Here is a 14,740-nt window from a genome sequence, read left to right as displayed (position 1 = left end):
TCTTGTCTACTGGATGTAGTTGTATTACGACCGAATGAGTAAAAAGAGAGATGTGATTCTGCATGAATAAAGTTCAGAACTGACTGCCTATTACGCAGTCAACAGCGAGGATTTCTAAGAAAAACTCCAGGATAGCTTTTTTCCCATAGGGGCATTTCCTAGGAGCAAACCAGAGTGCACTGACAGTAGCAAAAGTACCACTTAAAAAACGCATTTATCAATTTCCTCAAAAGTCAGTTTATTTTTTCCAACATTAACAATCACAAAGGTTAGCAGCATTCAAGAAAAATGAGCAAATGGCATGAAACATTTTACCTGCATTTGTCACAGCAGATCATGTATCCATCATCATGTGTAAAACCACATATGCACCTGGTTACATCAGTACCATAACTTCCATCCTCAGATGTGCTGATTGTAGTAGCACTGGACGTTTCATCAAAATTCGGAGTGGTCAATATGCCTACTTCATTTTTGCTAATAAGAACTGATGGAGGAGGGGAAGCCGGAGGTGTTGGTGGAGGACGAGCACCATAATTATGGTCCTGGATAATTAATCACAAATACATCACAATGTAAGTTCAATAAAAACAGAAACAACTTAAATAAAATTCAATCCTTAATTTGAATATGTGAGAGAGATGAAATTGGCCCACTGCTTCCTTAATACCTTTAAAATAATGACTTGGTGAAATTAGATAGAGAACCTTGGTCACCTTCACAATGCAAGACGTGAGAATAGTAGTTAAAAAAAAAAAAACAACTCAGGAAACTGGAGGCTAAAGAATAACAAAAACAATTACAAAAGACATATTATCACTGTAAAGCATACAATAGGGATTTTTAAAGTTTTGGCAACACTGAATAAGTTAGCTTAGACAAGCTTTCATTTTCTCAGCTATGAAACGGGTATGAAAATTATACCTATCTTATGAGGTTGTTTTTGAAGATTAAATTAGATAATATATGCAAAAATGCTTAGCACAGAGCCTGACATATAAGTGCTAAATAAATGGTAACTATATAATTACTATATAATTTAGAATCAACAGTAGATAGTACAATTCTATCTACAGTCTTTTTATAGAGAAGGTAAAGAATTATAATACTAAATTATCAATAGCATAAAAAAGCAAATAATAATATAAAAACTTCTAGGGAATTCCTCTTATAGAATTTTAATCTCTTGAATAAATATAATTAGATCAATGAAAAAACTAAACTACGAATTACATACCTAATTGTTTAGATAGTATAAAACAAGTCTGCTTTTTAAATATTCAGTTTTAGGCACAATACCACACACATCAACTTTCAACCTCTAGATATAAAAAATATATATAGATTTATATACAGATATAAAACATACCCTTCCAGAGAAATGTTTGACACTTACCGCATAGGGCAGACCAATGTAACTGTGTGAATGATGCGAGCTGCTGGTGTATAACTGGTGGGGATAACTGTTGGATTTCTCAACTACCACAGGGCTAGCTTCTACAGATTCTGGTCTGGAGGGAAAAAAGTTGCATCAAAGAGAATTGCATTGATTTTTTTCCTTTCAATCTATTTAAAATTATAAGCACTTATTTTATTGGCTATCAAATAAAATGTCTTTAAAATGTCTAGAACAAAGACACCCTGTGGATATGATATATCCTATCTAGAATCTGCATCATTAAAACAAACTTTTAATTAAGTACAATAAATGTCCCCCCTTCAAGTTCAGATATAGTTTCCCTATCATTAAAAAAAATTAGTAGAGATTAAACATTACTTAATATACCCAGTGGCACTGGGGACACTATGCACAGGATGGAGAAAAGTGGTAGAAATAATTTAAACAAGACTAAGGACATACTGAATCCACATGGACCCCAATTTGAATGTGAAGTATACATTTCAATGTCAAAGCTTCATGTATGTGTTAGTGTGTCATGATATAACAAAGCCTTGGAAATATCAGAAAACCTAAGGAACAGGAAACCTCACAATGAACCAAGGTTTGCTTATGAAAAAAATGTAACTAGCAGCCTATGGTAGTGTAAGATCAGCATTTCTGGCCTGATAATGGCCAAATGATGATGACCTGACCAACCACTGATACAACTGAGAGTAACAACTCACCCGCTGTGGTTGACTTATAAATTCCCTGGCCTAGCATTTTACATTTATCACTTTCCCAAATTCTTCACTTATATCAATCCTCCTGAGCCCTAGCCTGATAATTCCTATTCATCAATGTGGTAGTGAACCTACTTCTGAGGGCAATTCACACTGAAATTAATTTCTCCCTTGCACACACACAACATGACTCATTTCTGTGCCTTTATTCTTACCAACGCCACCCTTTGAGATGATTTGTTCATAACCCTTATGCTACCTCTTATTCAAAACCTTCCCTTAGAATTTAGTACGACTTGCACTCTTCATGGTTTGTCTTCTTAATGCAGTTACAATCTAATTGGTCAAATTACTATTGTCAATTACTTCTTGATATACTGCCCCCCTCCACTCATCCCCTGCAGAAAGTATCAATTTTGCTCTAAGTGACTGCTGCTTGGGATCCAGTGTGCTAAAATCAGTAGAGAGAGGAGGCACAAACTGAGGTCAAGTGGTTCTGAAGGAGATTACAAAAGAAGAGTCTCCAAAATGTTCTGAATATTTAGAAAACCAGTACTCACCTATTATCTATGCTGTTATGTTAAAATTTTACTTGCTTAATCTTTTTTAAAAATGTGTTTCTTAATTCCAAACTTAATACATGCTCATTGTACAAACTTTAAAACAGAGGTACATAAGAAAGTGAAAGATCATGTCTTCATCCAAACGTGACACAACCATGTTAAGATGCCATTTATCCCCCTCGAAATTTGTCTATCCATAAATACATCTAACAGTTGTTTTTTTTAAAAAAAATGAGAATGTACAATATGTATTTATAATTTGCTTTTTCAATCTTTCACTGTCAACACATATCTATCTACCTTATTTTTGGTAATAACTGATTATTTCATTATATGAATGTACCATAGTTTATTTAACAAATTCCCTTTTGGTAGATGTTTAAATTGTTTCTATTTTTCAGTGTTAAAGGTATCAGTGAAATTGTACACCCTTCCATACACTGTTTTCTGCTTACATGGCAGTATTTCTACAACATGGATTCCTGGAGGCAGAAATGCTGAACAAAAGGGTAAATGCACATAAAATCAATATACTGCCAAACTACCTTTGATTACAATATTGATTCCTTTAGAATTCTTTTAAAAATACATAGAAGGGGCTTCCCTGGTGGCGCAGTGGTTGAGAGTCCGCCTGCCGATGCAGGGGACACGGGTTCGTACCCCGGTCCAGGAAGATCCCACATGCCGCGGAGCGGCTGGGCCCGTGAGCCATGGCTGCTGAGACTGCACGTCCGGAGCCTATGCTCCGCAACGGGAGAGGCCACAACAGTGAGAGGCCCGCGTACCGCAAAAAAAAAAAAAAAAAAAAAAAAAAAAATACATAGAGGGAAGAAATGGGGTTTTAGCAATTCCTGACCTACTAAAGCAAGATGTAGGAATTGTGGCCATTATAGAAAGATTCACTCTTAGGGATTTAGAGTGTGGCAAGAAATTTGTATTTTGGAGTAGATAATGGGTGGGAATTAAAAAAATAAGACTTTCAGTGAATATAGATAAATTCAAGCATGTAAACAAGCCACAAATCCTTTGCATAACCTCATGATTCAAATTAAAGCTATACAGCACTATTCACAACAGCCAAGACACGGAAACAACCTAAATGTCCATCAACAGATCAACAGATAAATAAGATGTGGTACATATATACAATGGAATACTACTCAGCCATAAAAAAGAATGAAATAATGCCATTTGCAGCAACTTGTATGCAACTAGATATTATCATACTAAGTAAAGTAAGTCAGAAAGAGAAAGACAAATACCATATGATATCACTTATATGTGGAATTTAAAATAGGACAAAAATGAACCTATCTACAAAACAGAAACAGACTCACAGACATAGAGAACAGACTTGTGGTTGCCAAGGGGGAGGGGGGAGGGAGAGGGATGGACCGAAAGTTTGGGGTTAGTAGATGAAAACTATTACATTTAGAATGGATAAATAACATGGTCCTACTGCATAGGACATGGACTATATCCAATCTCCTAGGATAAACCATAATGGAAAAGAATATAAAAAAGAATGTATATATGTGTATAACTGAGTCACTTTGCTGTACAGCAGAAATTAGCACAACACTGTAAATCAACTATATTTTAATATTAAAAAATAAAAAATTGAAGTTGTAAATACTAACAAGTTGGCAATGCAAGAAGGCAGAAATACTTCATCAAGATCCTCATTTCTAATGCTGCTACTTAATAAAAGTAATTTTAAAAAGAAGGTAACAATTGTTAAAAAAAAATGGGTTGACATATTTTAAGGATTTTTCCAAACTGTAAGATAGTATTAAAAAGAAAAACAAAAAAAGACAAAAAAACAAACAAACAAAAAAGGACACCAGACATCCTTAGAAATGTTCCCTAAGAAGTCCCATGGTGCTAAACATCCTCAAAGCACACAATGAACCTGAAAACAGCTTTGTGACAAATACCAAAAGTCAAACATCCTTTAGATCCAGTAACCCCATTTTTGGAAATTTATCCTAAGAAAGTAATTCCCACTAAATAACAACCTGAAGAATTGAGATATTCTTTTTAATACTATTCATAAAACTAGATATAAGAGTAGAAATCATTTGAATGTCCAATCAATAGAAAATGACTAAATCTGAGCAACCTACCATATTTACACATGGACAACAAACAGCACAGCAAGAACTCATGGTAACAAAAGTCACTACATTATGGTTAAAAAGGAGTTTTCCTCAAAATCTCCTGTAATGTTACCATAAAGCTTTAGTAAATTTTTAACTGCAGGGCTAAAGAGATAATATGTAATAGTAAGTTTTTGTGTAAATAGTTGCTTCAGGGCTCTGTTTAGCCAATTTACATTGTCACATAAATGCTGAGTTAATACACAGGTATAACATTTACCATCGAGAAACTACATTAGTATAATATTTCTATAAATAATTATGTATCAAAACATAAACCATGGTGCTGTGTTCACCCTGCAAATAAGATTTCACTTACGTAACTGTGATGTCACTTTTCAAAGAGAGTGTGATTATTTGTATTCATTCATATATTGTTTTGTATGTGTTCTTTTTTTTTTTTTTTTTTTTTTTTTTTTTTTTTGCTGTACACAGGCCTCTCACTGTTGTGGCCTCTCCCGTTGCAGAGCACAGGCTCCGGACGCGCAGGCTCAGTGGCCATGGCTCACGGGCCCAGCTGCTCCGCGGCATGTGGGATCTTCCCGGACCGGGGCACGAACCTGTGTCCCCTTCATCGGCAGGTGTACTCTCAACCACTGCGCCACCAGGGAAGCCCTGATTGCTCCTTTGCCCTCACCCTCCACACTAATTCTATGGTCGATCCTGTGTCTCCTTCCAATATACATTTAGAATCAGTACACTTCTCTCCATTTCTACCATTTTCCTAGTCCAAGCCCTTGTCATCTCTTGCCTGGACACTGTGGTAACACTGTGAATGTACTTCATGTACTTTATGCCACCAACCTGTAAATTTAAAAATGGTTAAATTTAAAAATGGTTACGTTTTAAAAAAAATAAAAAAATAAAAATAAAATGCTACGTTTTATGTTAAGTATATTTTACTAAAATTTAAGAAAAAGAAAGAAAGAAAGAAAACCACAAAAGGATAGTTTCACTAAAGCCAAAAGGTACAGAGAATCAATAGCATCAAGTCCTGCTGAGAGAGCAAGCAATACGAGGCCTGAAAACCATGCATTAGCTTCAGTGGGCCAGTAGCATGGTCAAAGTAAAAGCCGATTTGTATGGAGCAAGTGGAAGAATTAATAAAAGGGTGGACGATGCAAAGATTCAATCATCTGAATGGGCCTACAATTTAGACAGTGCACAAGGAATTACAGGAATGAGTGGCACAGATAATACTGACAAAAGGTCAAGACTTAATCTGAATTACCCACTCTCAGAACCTACCTCTGACCCCGTGAGGTGATACAGGGGTCTTGGAAAAGGTAAAAGGCTGTTGCTAAGACTTGGTTAGTAGAGCAGATAGAACAAAGATATAGTAAGGCTCGTCTGTATATGGCCCCAAGGGAGTGTCAGGATATGGTTTCTTTCCCTCAGATTGGAAGTAGTTTTGTTCTGGCCTAGAATTGGTGGTAGTAGATCTGCTCCTGCTGAGTCTAGACAAGCATAATGTGGAGGGCAGTTTCTGGACCCCCAGACAATGCTGTCATGAAGCTAGGGGTTGAGGATCAGCTGCTGAGTCCTGCTTGGTGTGGCATAGAGTGCAGTAGGACAGCTACTATTCAGGGCAACAGAGTATCTGCTGCTCTAAAGTGATGTTCAGGCACTGTTCTAGAAGGTATTTTAAACATCACATCATCCAACCTCCAGTTTTACAGACCAGGAGATGACTGATCTAAGTGCCACAAACTCTAGATCCAAGCCCTAATTATTAAGTCATTGTGTATCCATGGGACATGCCACATAATCACTCTGGGTCTCAGTTTCCACACTTATAAAATGAAGTCTTAATTCTAAGTCACATGGCATTATAATAGCAAAGAAAATACTAAAGCCCATATCTCTTATGTTGGTCTAGTACTTTTCCCACCAAACTGCATTATCCCCACTATTCCTGTGAAATTTACCAGAGTGGTATTTATGCCTATGGATTAATGATCTAATGAGGTAAACAGCTTTATACCTCATATCTGTATTACAAAACAGTACTATGTGTCATTTTATTAGAGTTACACAAAGCCTGCTTTCTGGTAATTCTGAATCTATGTCACTTTAATTGTCATTACTTTACAAACTTTACAAATATGGAGAACAATTTTGGTCATTAAAGTTGAAATTATTTATGTAATATTTCCATTCTTAAAAACGAAAATAGGCTATTTTCAAATATGTTACAGTTCTAGATTATTGTTGAAAACTCAGAAAGCAGGATGACTACCATTTTGTTTACAGTAATCTAACTGATGTTACCACATTTTCCTGGAAACACTTTACAAATTTAAAACCTTGTTTATATCAAAATATCCTTATTTTTTAAACAGCCATCAAAAATCATCATTCGTTATACATTTTAGTGCAGACGTTTAAGTAGTCAGGTGAACTGAAGATATAAAAAGAGAGAAAAGCCAATCATTAAATTAAGAGAGGCATTTACAGAAAAAGAATAGAATGATTGATCAAAATAAGCTCTGATTCCTCCTGAAATTGGACTTTTATGACTTCCTTCTTCCTCATCAAAAATTTAACTTCTGGGCTTCCCTGGTGGCGCAGTGGTTGAGAGTCCGCCTGCCGATGCAGGGGACACGGGTTCGTGCCCTGGTCCGGGAGGATCCCACATGCCGCGGAGCGGCTGGGCCCGTGAGCCATGGCCGCTGAGCCTGCACGTCCAGAGCCTGTGCTCCGCAACGGGAGTTCTTTTCCTCTGGAACCACTCTTAGTCTGTATTAGTCTGGGTTCTCTAGAGAAGCAGAACCAATTATATATATATATATATATATATACAGTCCTCTCCAATGTGAGTGGGTTTCATACAGTCCTCTCCAATGTGAGTGGGTTTCATCCAGCCCATTGAAGGCCCATGTTAAATAAAAGGCTGCGTAAATAAGAATTATTTTATATATATATATATATATATATATAATTTATTATAAGGAATCAGCTCACATAATTATGGAGGCTGAGAAGTACAGGTAAACTGAGTTTGAGTGTGAAGTTAGATATGCAAAATGTGGAAACAGGGCTTCCCTGGTGGCGCAGTGGTTGAGAGTCTGCCTGCCGATGCAGGGGACGTGGGTTCATGCCCCGGTCCAGGAAGATCCCACGTGCCGTGGAGTGGCTGGGCCCGTCCGTGAGCCATGGCCGCTGGGCCTGCACGTCCGGAGCCTGTGCTCCGCAACGGGAGATGCCACAACAGTGAAAGGCTCGTGTACCGCAAAAAGAAAAAAAAGAAAAAAATTTAATTTCTTCCCTGTATAAACCTACAAAATATAGTTGGATTTTAATGAGAAGCTTATACCACTGTTTTAGGTGAAACCTCTAATTTTCCTTTTAATGTTAAAATATTCAATAACAGACACATGGGTATCAGTAACTGCACATGGACAGACTGGCTCCCTAATTGTTATAGTAATGAATGTGAAAGATCTCCATGAGTTCTCAGTATGCTCCTTCAGATCTGTGATCAAAACATGTCTATCATTCTTGTTATATTACTTTTTAAAGATATATTAAAATTACACAAACTACAATAGTATACAAGAAATGTTTTTAAATGGAGAGGTTTGGTGTGACAATTGTCATCAGTTTATCACATGTGGCATTTTACTTCATTTAACTCATCCGTTAAGAAAACTTAGCTCTTTGGATCTATGTGGCAAAATGGATCTGGAGCCAAGCAGCCTTGGGTTTAACTCTCTTATTTTTTATTAACTATGGCCTTTTTTATTAACTATGGCCTTAGTTAATTAAGTCTGTTATCTCCTTGAGCTGCATTTCTTTTGCCAAATGGGAATACCTGCCCAACTTTTTGCTGGGGTTATGAAGAGGTATTACACAGTATGTTACAGACAACTCTATGAATGCAGTGAGCTCTGTAATCAGTATCACAAGTGGGAAAAAAAATTAGAGAAAAAATGTTTTTATTATTAAGTATAAAGCAAATGAGAAATTCAACGTCATTCTAAGAACCGTCCTAAACAATGCTAAGACAGTACTTTAAAACAGGCTTGTGAATATTAAAACAAAATCACATTAAAATGAAAGTACTTCCAAATTAGGATAAGCAAATCAACACTTTAAGAGCAGCAGAAAGTATTAGCTTCTTGATAGTAGATTAAATGTAAAGAAATCATAAGCAGAAATGTTAAGTACTAGTGGAACATGAACAAGTAAAAAGCTACTGAAAACATTTCATTATATACAAAACATTTTAGTATCTTCAACTACAGAAATTCAGACTAAAAGCAACCAAACACTTCAACAAATTAATCAATTCTGTCAGCAGGTGGCTCTAGTGACACTGAAATAACTTAGTATCAAATACTATAAACAAAATATAGATAGTAAAAATGTACTGAATCTCAGAAATTTGGAGTCAAAAAGAGTCACAGTAATACTTCAATCCAAGCCCTGTTTTTCAAATGAAGACACAAAAGCCTACCATAATTAAGTGGCTTAAGTCTACCATAAGTAAGTCTACCATAATTAAGTATGTTAGTGGCAAAACAAAACTGAAAACCCAGATATCTCTCTTCAGTACTCTCAAGTCAACAAAGAGGCATTTACTGTATTGCCAGGCATAGTACTAAAAGCCCTCCTCCAAAATAATTCACCTACAACTTAGATATGTCACATTTACTAATTTGTCTACCTCATCCAAAAATACACATAATTATATAAAAGCTCATTATAAAGACTTCTATAGGAATATTTGGTAGTAATAATGATGTTAAAAGGAATACAACATTAGCAATCATGTTCCCAGTGTCTGAGAGGAAAAAGTAATTTAGCTCTTGTTTTTTAAAAAGGCTAGGAAAGAATACATTTAACACTCCCCATTTATACCTCTTCCCACTTCCCAGCTCCAGAAGGGTTTCTCATCTTTGCTTCTTTAACCAATTTAGTAATTCAGATGGAATGTCAGACGTAAAATAGGTAAGAAGCAACAGAACAGGTCAATTTCTACCAATTAGGATAAAAAACACACAATTCTAATAAATGGCCAAACTCTGGCTCACTTTCCTATCTATCTAGTGGTAATGGAGTCTAGGTTTTCTTTCATATTTCTTATCTTTGAGCAGAGACCTGAGGAGAATACCTTTGTTACATGCAGTCATGTATTACACTGAATTTACTACTCCTAAAACTGAAGCTACTACTTACATGAACCATGTATCAAAATAAATCAGGTGTTACATATATCACTTTTTGTAACAGTATTAGAAAAGGAGCTATAATAGAAATAAGCCTAAAATCAACACATCAATAAGTTCTGCCTCTGCCACTTAACTGCTCTGTGACTTCAGTTTCCTCACCTATAATTTGAAAATAATATCTACACCTCATACTTACATCTTTATCTTTCTTATTCAGAAAGAAACAGATCATTAAGATCTCACTTAGAATTTTTATAACTAGCCTAGGCTTCACTGTTCTTCTCTCTCCTGAGAGCCTATACTTTGTTATTTGGTCTAGAACTTCTCTATCCAATACAGCAGCCTCTAGACATGTGCTACTGAACATCTGAAATGCGGCTAGTTTGAACTGAGAGGCACTGGATGTGTAAAACCAACTCATGGCAGGGTAATGGGGAACAGAAGAAAGCAAAGTACAAGATCCCTAACTCTGCAGGAAAGGTAAAACAAACCCAGGATTTTTTAAAACTTAGTAATGAGAGGAAAAGAAATATGTAACAAAGAAGCTGGACTTGATGGGAATAATGAGTCTTATTTTAGAGACACAATAATCCAAAAGCAAACATTACTGAGTATGAAAATACCAGACTAGAGCTTAGTAAACCCATTCTTCATAGATCCTGAACCAGACCTTCAATGTCCTATCTATAAAATGCTACAGATAGCATGAACTCTATCTAGATGAACCCAGACTAGATGAACATTAAGAGATCAAATAAATTCCCCTTTACAGCCTCAGAAGTGAGTATAAATTTGGTCTAGTACACTAATTCACTCAATAAGCAATCATCAAGTACCTCCTAAACTTAAATTAGTTTAATTTATTAGTGATATAATTTAGCAGTACAATATTTAAAAATATATAACATATAATTAATAACATTATATAGCCACATGAGTGTAATAAAGTGTAATTCTCTCTCTTTTTAAAAAACATTTTGAAATAATTATGTAGCTTCACAGGATCCTGCATCAACACAACTATAGTATCTTCTGATTACGTACTTGAAATAAAGGAAGCAACTTGTTAATTCCATCAACATTTCTTATGAAAACAGCTCCAAAAGCTTTATGTATCTGTGGGAATGGGTGGTGGGCTGATGTGATTTAAGGATCTTTTTAAGCTTCCAGGTTTTATATATTTATACATACATAGAGAGAAAAGTTTTTAAGTTTGAAAATTAAACCACAAAAATTCTGATAGCTGTCATATAATAGAAACTGGTACCAGCTATCCTTTCTGTGTCCACTGAGTAGAGGATACTATGCCCAAAGGACATATATACTTGTATGTGGAATAGAAAAAACTAATTTCCTAAAACAGAAATTTCTTTAAAAAAGAGTCATTCTGGGGCTTCCCTGGTGGCGCAGTGGTTGAGAGTCCGCCTGCCGATGCAGGGGACACGGGTTCGTGCCCCAGTCTGGGAGGATCCCACATGCCGCAGAGCGGCTGGGCCTGTGAGCCATGGCTGCTGAGCCTGGAGCCAGTGCTCCACAACGGGAGAGGCCACAACAGTGAGAGGCCCGCGTACCAAAAAAAAAAAAAAAAAAAAAAAAAAAAGTCATTCTGTAACTACCTACAAATTGATCATTTTCTTATAATAAAAATGGCCACATTTGTATTAGGAAAGATTTGGCTCCACAATATAAATCATACTTTTTCTATACATGCTCTATAAATGCATTTAATAAAGAACATAGGCAGAAAGCAATCCCCTACCTGCCCTCTTTAAATATATTATTCATTCTCTTTTAACTGTATAATTAATATGCGGCTTTCATTCTGTTTGTGAATTGCCTTACAGTACACATACTAAACATGCAAACAAGGCAAAGGTGTATCTCACATTGTATACTGGACTAATTCCTACCTGGTATATAAATAATATTTCATAAACTACATCTTGTATTCAGTGCTTAAGAGGCCAATTTAAAAAAAGACTGTCAAGGTGAATATTTTTAGGAAGCAAAGAATCTTTGATTATCACCAATAAATGCCTGTAACTATCATCAGATATAGATTTGCATCTATCAGATGCTATACATTAAGAAAAACTAGTGCTTTAGCCTGGGAACCTCTTGCCTGTCAAGCCCTGCTTCCAGGTTCTTTCCTTCCTTAGCAGTGTCACTACCTGGGCGGAATGAATGTCAATCAACTGTCATAAGAGTGCCATGTTTGGGAATCTATTACTTTACAACAAAAATAACTTAACGCATAGTGTAAAAAAATGGCTTTTAAAAACTGTATTATAATAATCATATAGTTAAAAGGACTATGTAGCATATTACAGGAATACTAGAGAGCATCCCTGAGTCTTTCTCAATGGCAGAAGCAGGAGTGGTGAAAACACTTCTAGACCATTTGAAATGCCATCAAAAGGAGAATATTAACTGCAGTTTTTGTCCTTTCTACATACCAGTTTTAGGAGCTCAAAAATAAATAAATTTGTTGTTTTTTTTTTTAAACTTGAATTCAGCTTTCTGGTCAATGAGCGTCCCATTTAGCACAATACAACTACATATTGAATCCGAGAGCAAACATATGCATCTTTCCATCCTTTAGATTCCAACACTGTCACATGAACCCCTTGCAATTTCCAAAAACAATCAATTTTCACAGCAATGACTTAGTGTTAATAATGTAGTGGTCTTTCAAGATCAAAATAAAATGAAGTCTATCCACACAACTGCCAAGACCAAAGAGTTAGAGGCAAGGAAGAACCTTTCACTGAATCCCTCAGAAATGGCTCCCAAAAGAGCAGTAAGTGGCAAAGTACACATCTAGAAGGAAATACTCCCTTTTTCTTATTTAAAAATGGCCTGAATTTTATTTTTCAACTCAACTTTTTAAAAAATGAAGTAATTACTGTGTTTAAATGGATATCACAATTTTTTAAGATTCAAATTTAAAACCAAATTAATTTTCCAATATAAACATGAAAGATCTTACAATTTAAAAAAAACAATAACCTGTTACCTTGACTCTTGATGTCAACAATTAGCAAATGGAAAAGACAAAAAAAATCTGAAAAAGATAGAGCATTTTGGCTCAAAAGTTATTTACAAAGTAAGTCTAGTTAAAGGAATTTTTGCCTTTAACCTTCTGACATTTTATTTTAGCCAAGAGTCTAAAATGAGAAAAAATATAAATGCAAATCAAGCAGTGCTTGGTTGTGCTAAAATAATTACATGAAATGTTTTGCCCTTCCCTATCCAAAATACCTTTAATTTAAATACTTACTCTGAGCCTGCAGCCATTTCCAAGTATGACGCTTCTGCTGTATCAACCCCCAATGGGATCACTATGCTCATGACGTTCGCCTCTGGTAAATTCGATTACTATGGAGTCCTATGCATTGGTATCCAAAACACTGGGGCATGCCAGCCACAGTGCTCATTGCAAACATCTAAGTGCATCCACAAACCCTATTTAAAAGAAAAGGTAACCAAAAGTTAAGAATCATCTTCATATTCCCAGCAACAGTCAACCTATAACAAAGGTAAGTAAAATACATGAAGAAAGCATTCTTTATTAAAGTATCAATACCAATTGGAATTTGCTCAAGGGGTCTCTATTTTGTTTATTTTTCTGGAATTAAGTTATGAGATTATGATCAAAAGAAAAGTTTCTGAATCATAATCTTCCTTAGGGAATGAATTTAGGATGCCAAAAGAAGGATTACTAAGGCATATTGCTTAGTGAGGAACCAACAAATATTATTCATTTTGAAAGATAAGACAGAATTTCTTATAGCACTATCCAAAAATAAGTCTTCTTGGTTCAGTGAATGATTTAACAATAAACTAACTAATATTGAGACTTACTGTGGACTAAGCACCATACTAAGCTTTTACATGGATGGTCTATTTAATTCTCACAACTCTGAGATAGGGATCTCCATTTTACCACCGAGGAATTCAAAAGCAACTAAGGTTAAATAACATAACCAAAGTTGCTCAGTTTAAGAGATAAAACCAGAATTTGAACCAATTCCACTCTATTGTTTATATATTTTTTTAAAAATCTATTTTATTTGTAATAAAGTCAATTGTTTTATAGTGGCTGTGATTTTCCATACGACATAAATACATGTATATGGAGGGAGTTTATTTCTCCAGTTTTCTCCCATGAGTTAATGATCCCTAGTACAGACAATTAGAAGAGAAATATACTTGAATATTTTTAAATATTCTTGTCATATACTTGAATACTTATTTTAAACAAACTTACCATAGTAACAAAAACATATTCAGCTTCCGTAACAATTTTTCGAATCTAAATTCACTGTTTAACACCTGCTATATGTACTATATGTGAAATATCTACTCGAAATATTTTCAGCAATGATACGGTACAACTCAGAACAAAGCAGATAGAGATAACCATATAAACAAGAGAAACAGTCAGCATTGTCCCTCTCAGGTTATACCTGAAATACTGAAGAGAAGTGTTTCTTCAAATAGCAGTTCTTGTATTTACCTTTAATTTTTACAAGTAAGCTTGAGAATATCTACTCAGGTTAATTCCTATTTCACAGATGATGCAGACTGCGAGCTCATATCTTATGGGAAAAAAAATACTAAAATATGGAAATAACGAGGTAATAGGGGTTTGAATTGTCTAAGAAAACGAGCCTTTACTTTTAAACCATGTATAACTGGGGGAGAGCTACTAGATTTC

At 35.3% G+C, this 14,740-nt stretch overlaps 1 protein-coding gene across 3 annotated transcripts in view; it reads right to left on the bottom strand.

Moving 5' to 3' along the window:
* KMT2E (lysine methyltransferase 2E (inactive)) overlaps positions 1-14,740 on the bottom strand; it is an 89,402-nt gene that overhangs the window by 49,664 nt on the left and 24,998 nt on the right. For all 3 annotated transcript variants that reach the window (XM_081244880.1, XM_081244882.1, XM_081244881.1), the window contains 3 exons: positions 13,301-13,485; positions 1,397-1,511; positions 316-545 (listed from right to left, as the gene is read on the bottom strand). In XM_081244880.1, the coding sequence (XP_081101006.1) occupies positions 316-545; positions 1,397-1,511; positions 13,301-13,371 (416 nt within the window). In that variant the 5' untranslated portion in view covers positions 13,372-13,485. The remainder of the gene's footprint in view (positions 1-315; positions 546-1,396; positions 1,512-13,300; positions 13,486-14,740) is intronic.

The sequence above is a fragment of the Mesoplodon bidens genome, assembly GCF_964165515.1.
Source record: "Mesoplodon bidens genome assembly, chromosome: 9".
Taxonomy (NCBI): domain Eukaryota; kingdom Metazoa; phylum Chordata; class Mammalia; order Artiodactyla; family Ziphiidae; genus Mesoplodon; species Mesoplodon bidens.
The sequence above is the reverse complement of the archived record's forward strand: the minus strand, read 5'-3'. Positions and strand labels throughout refer to the sequence as shown.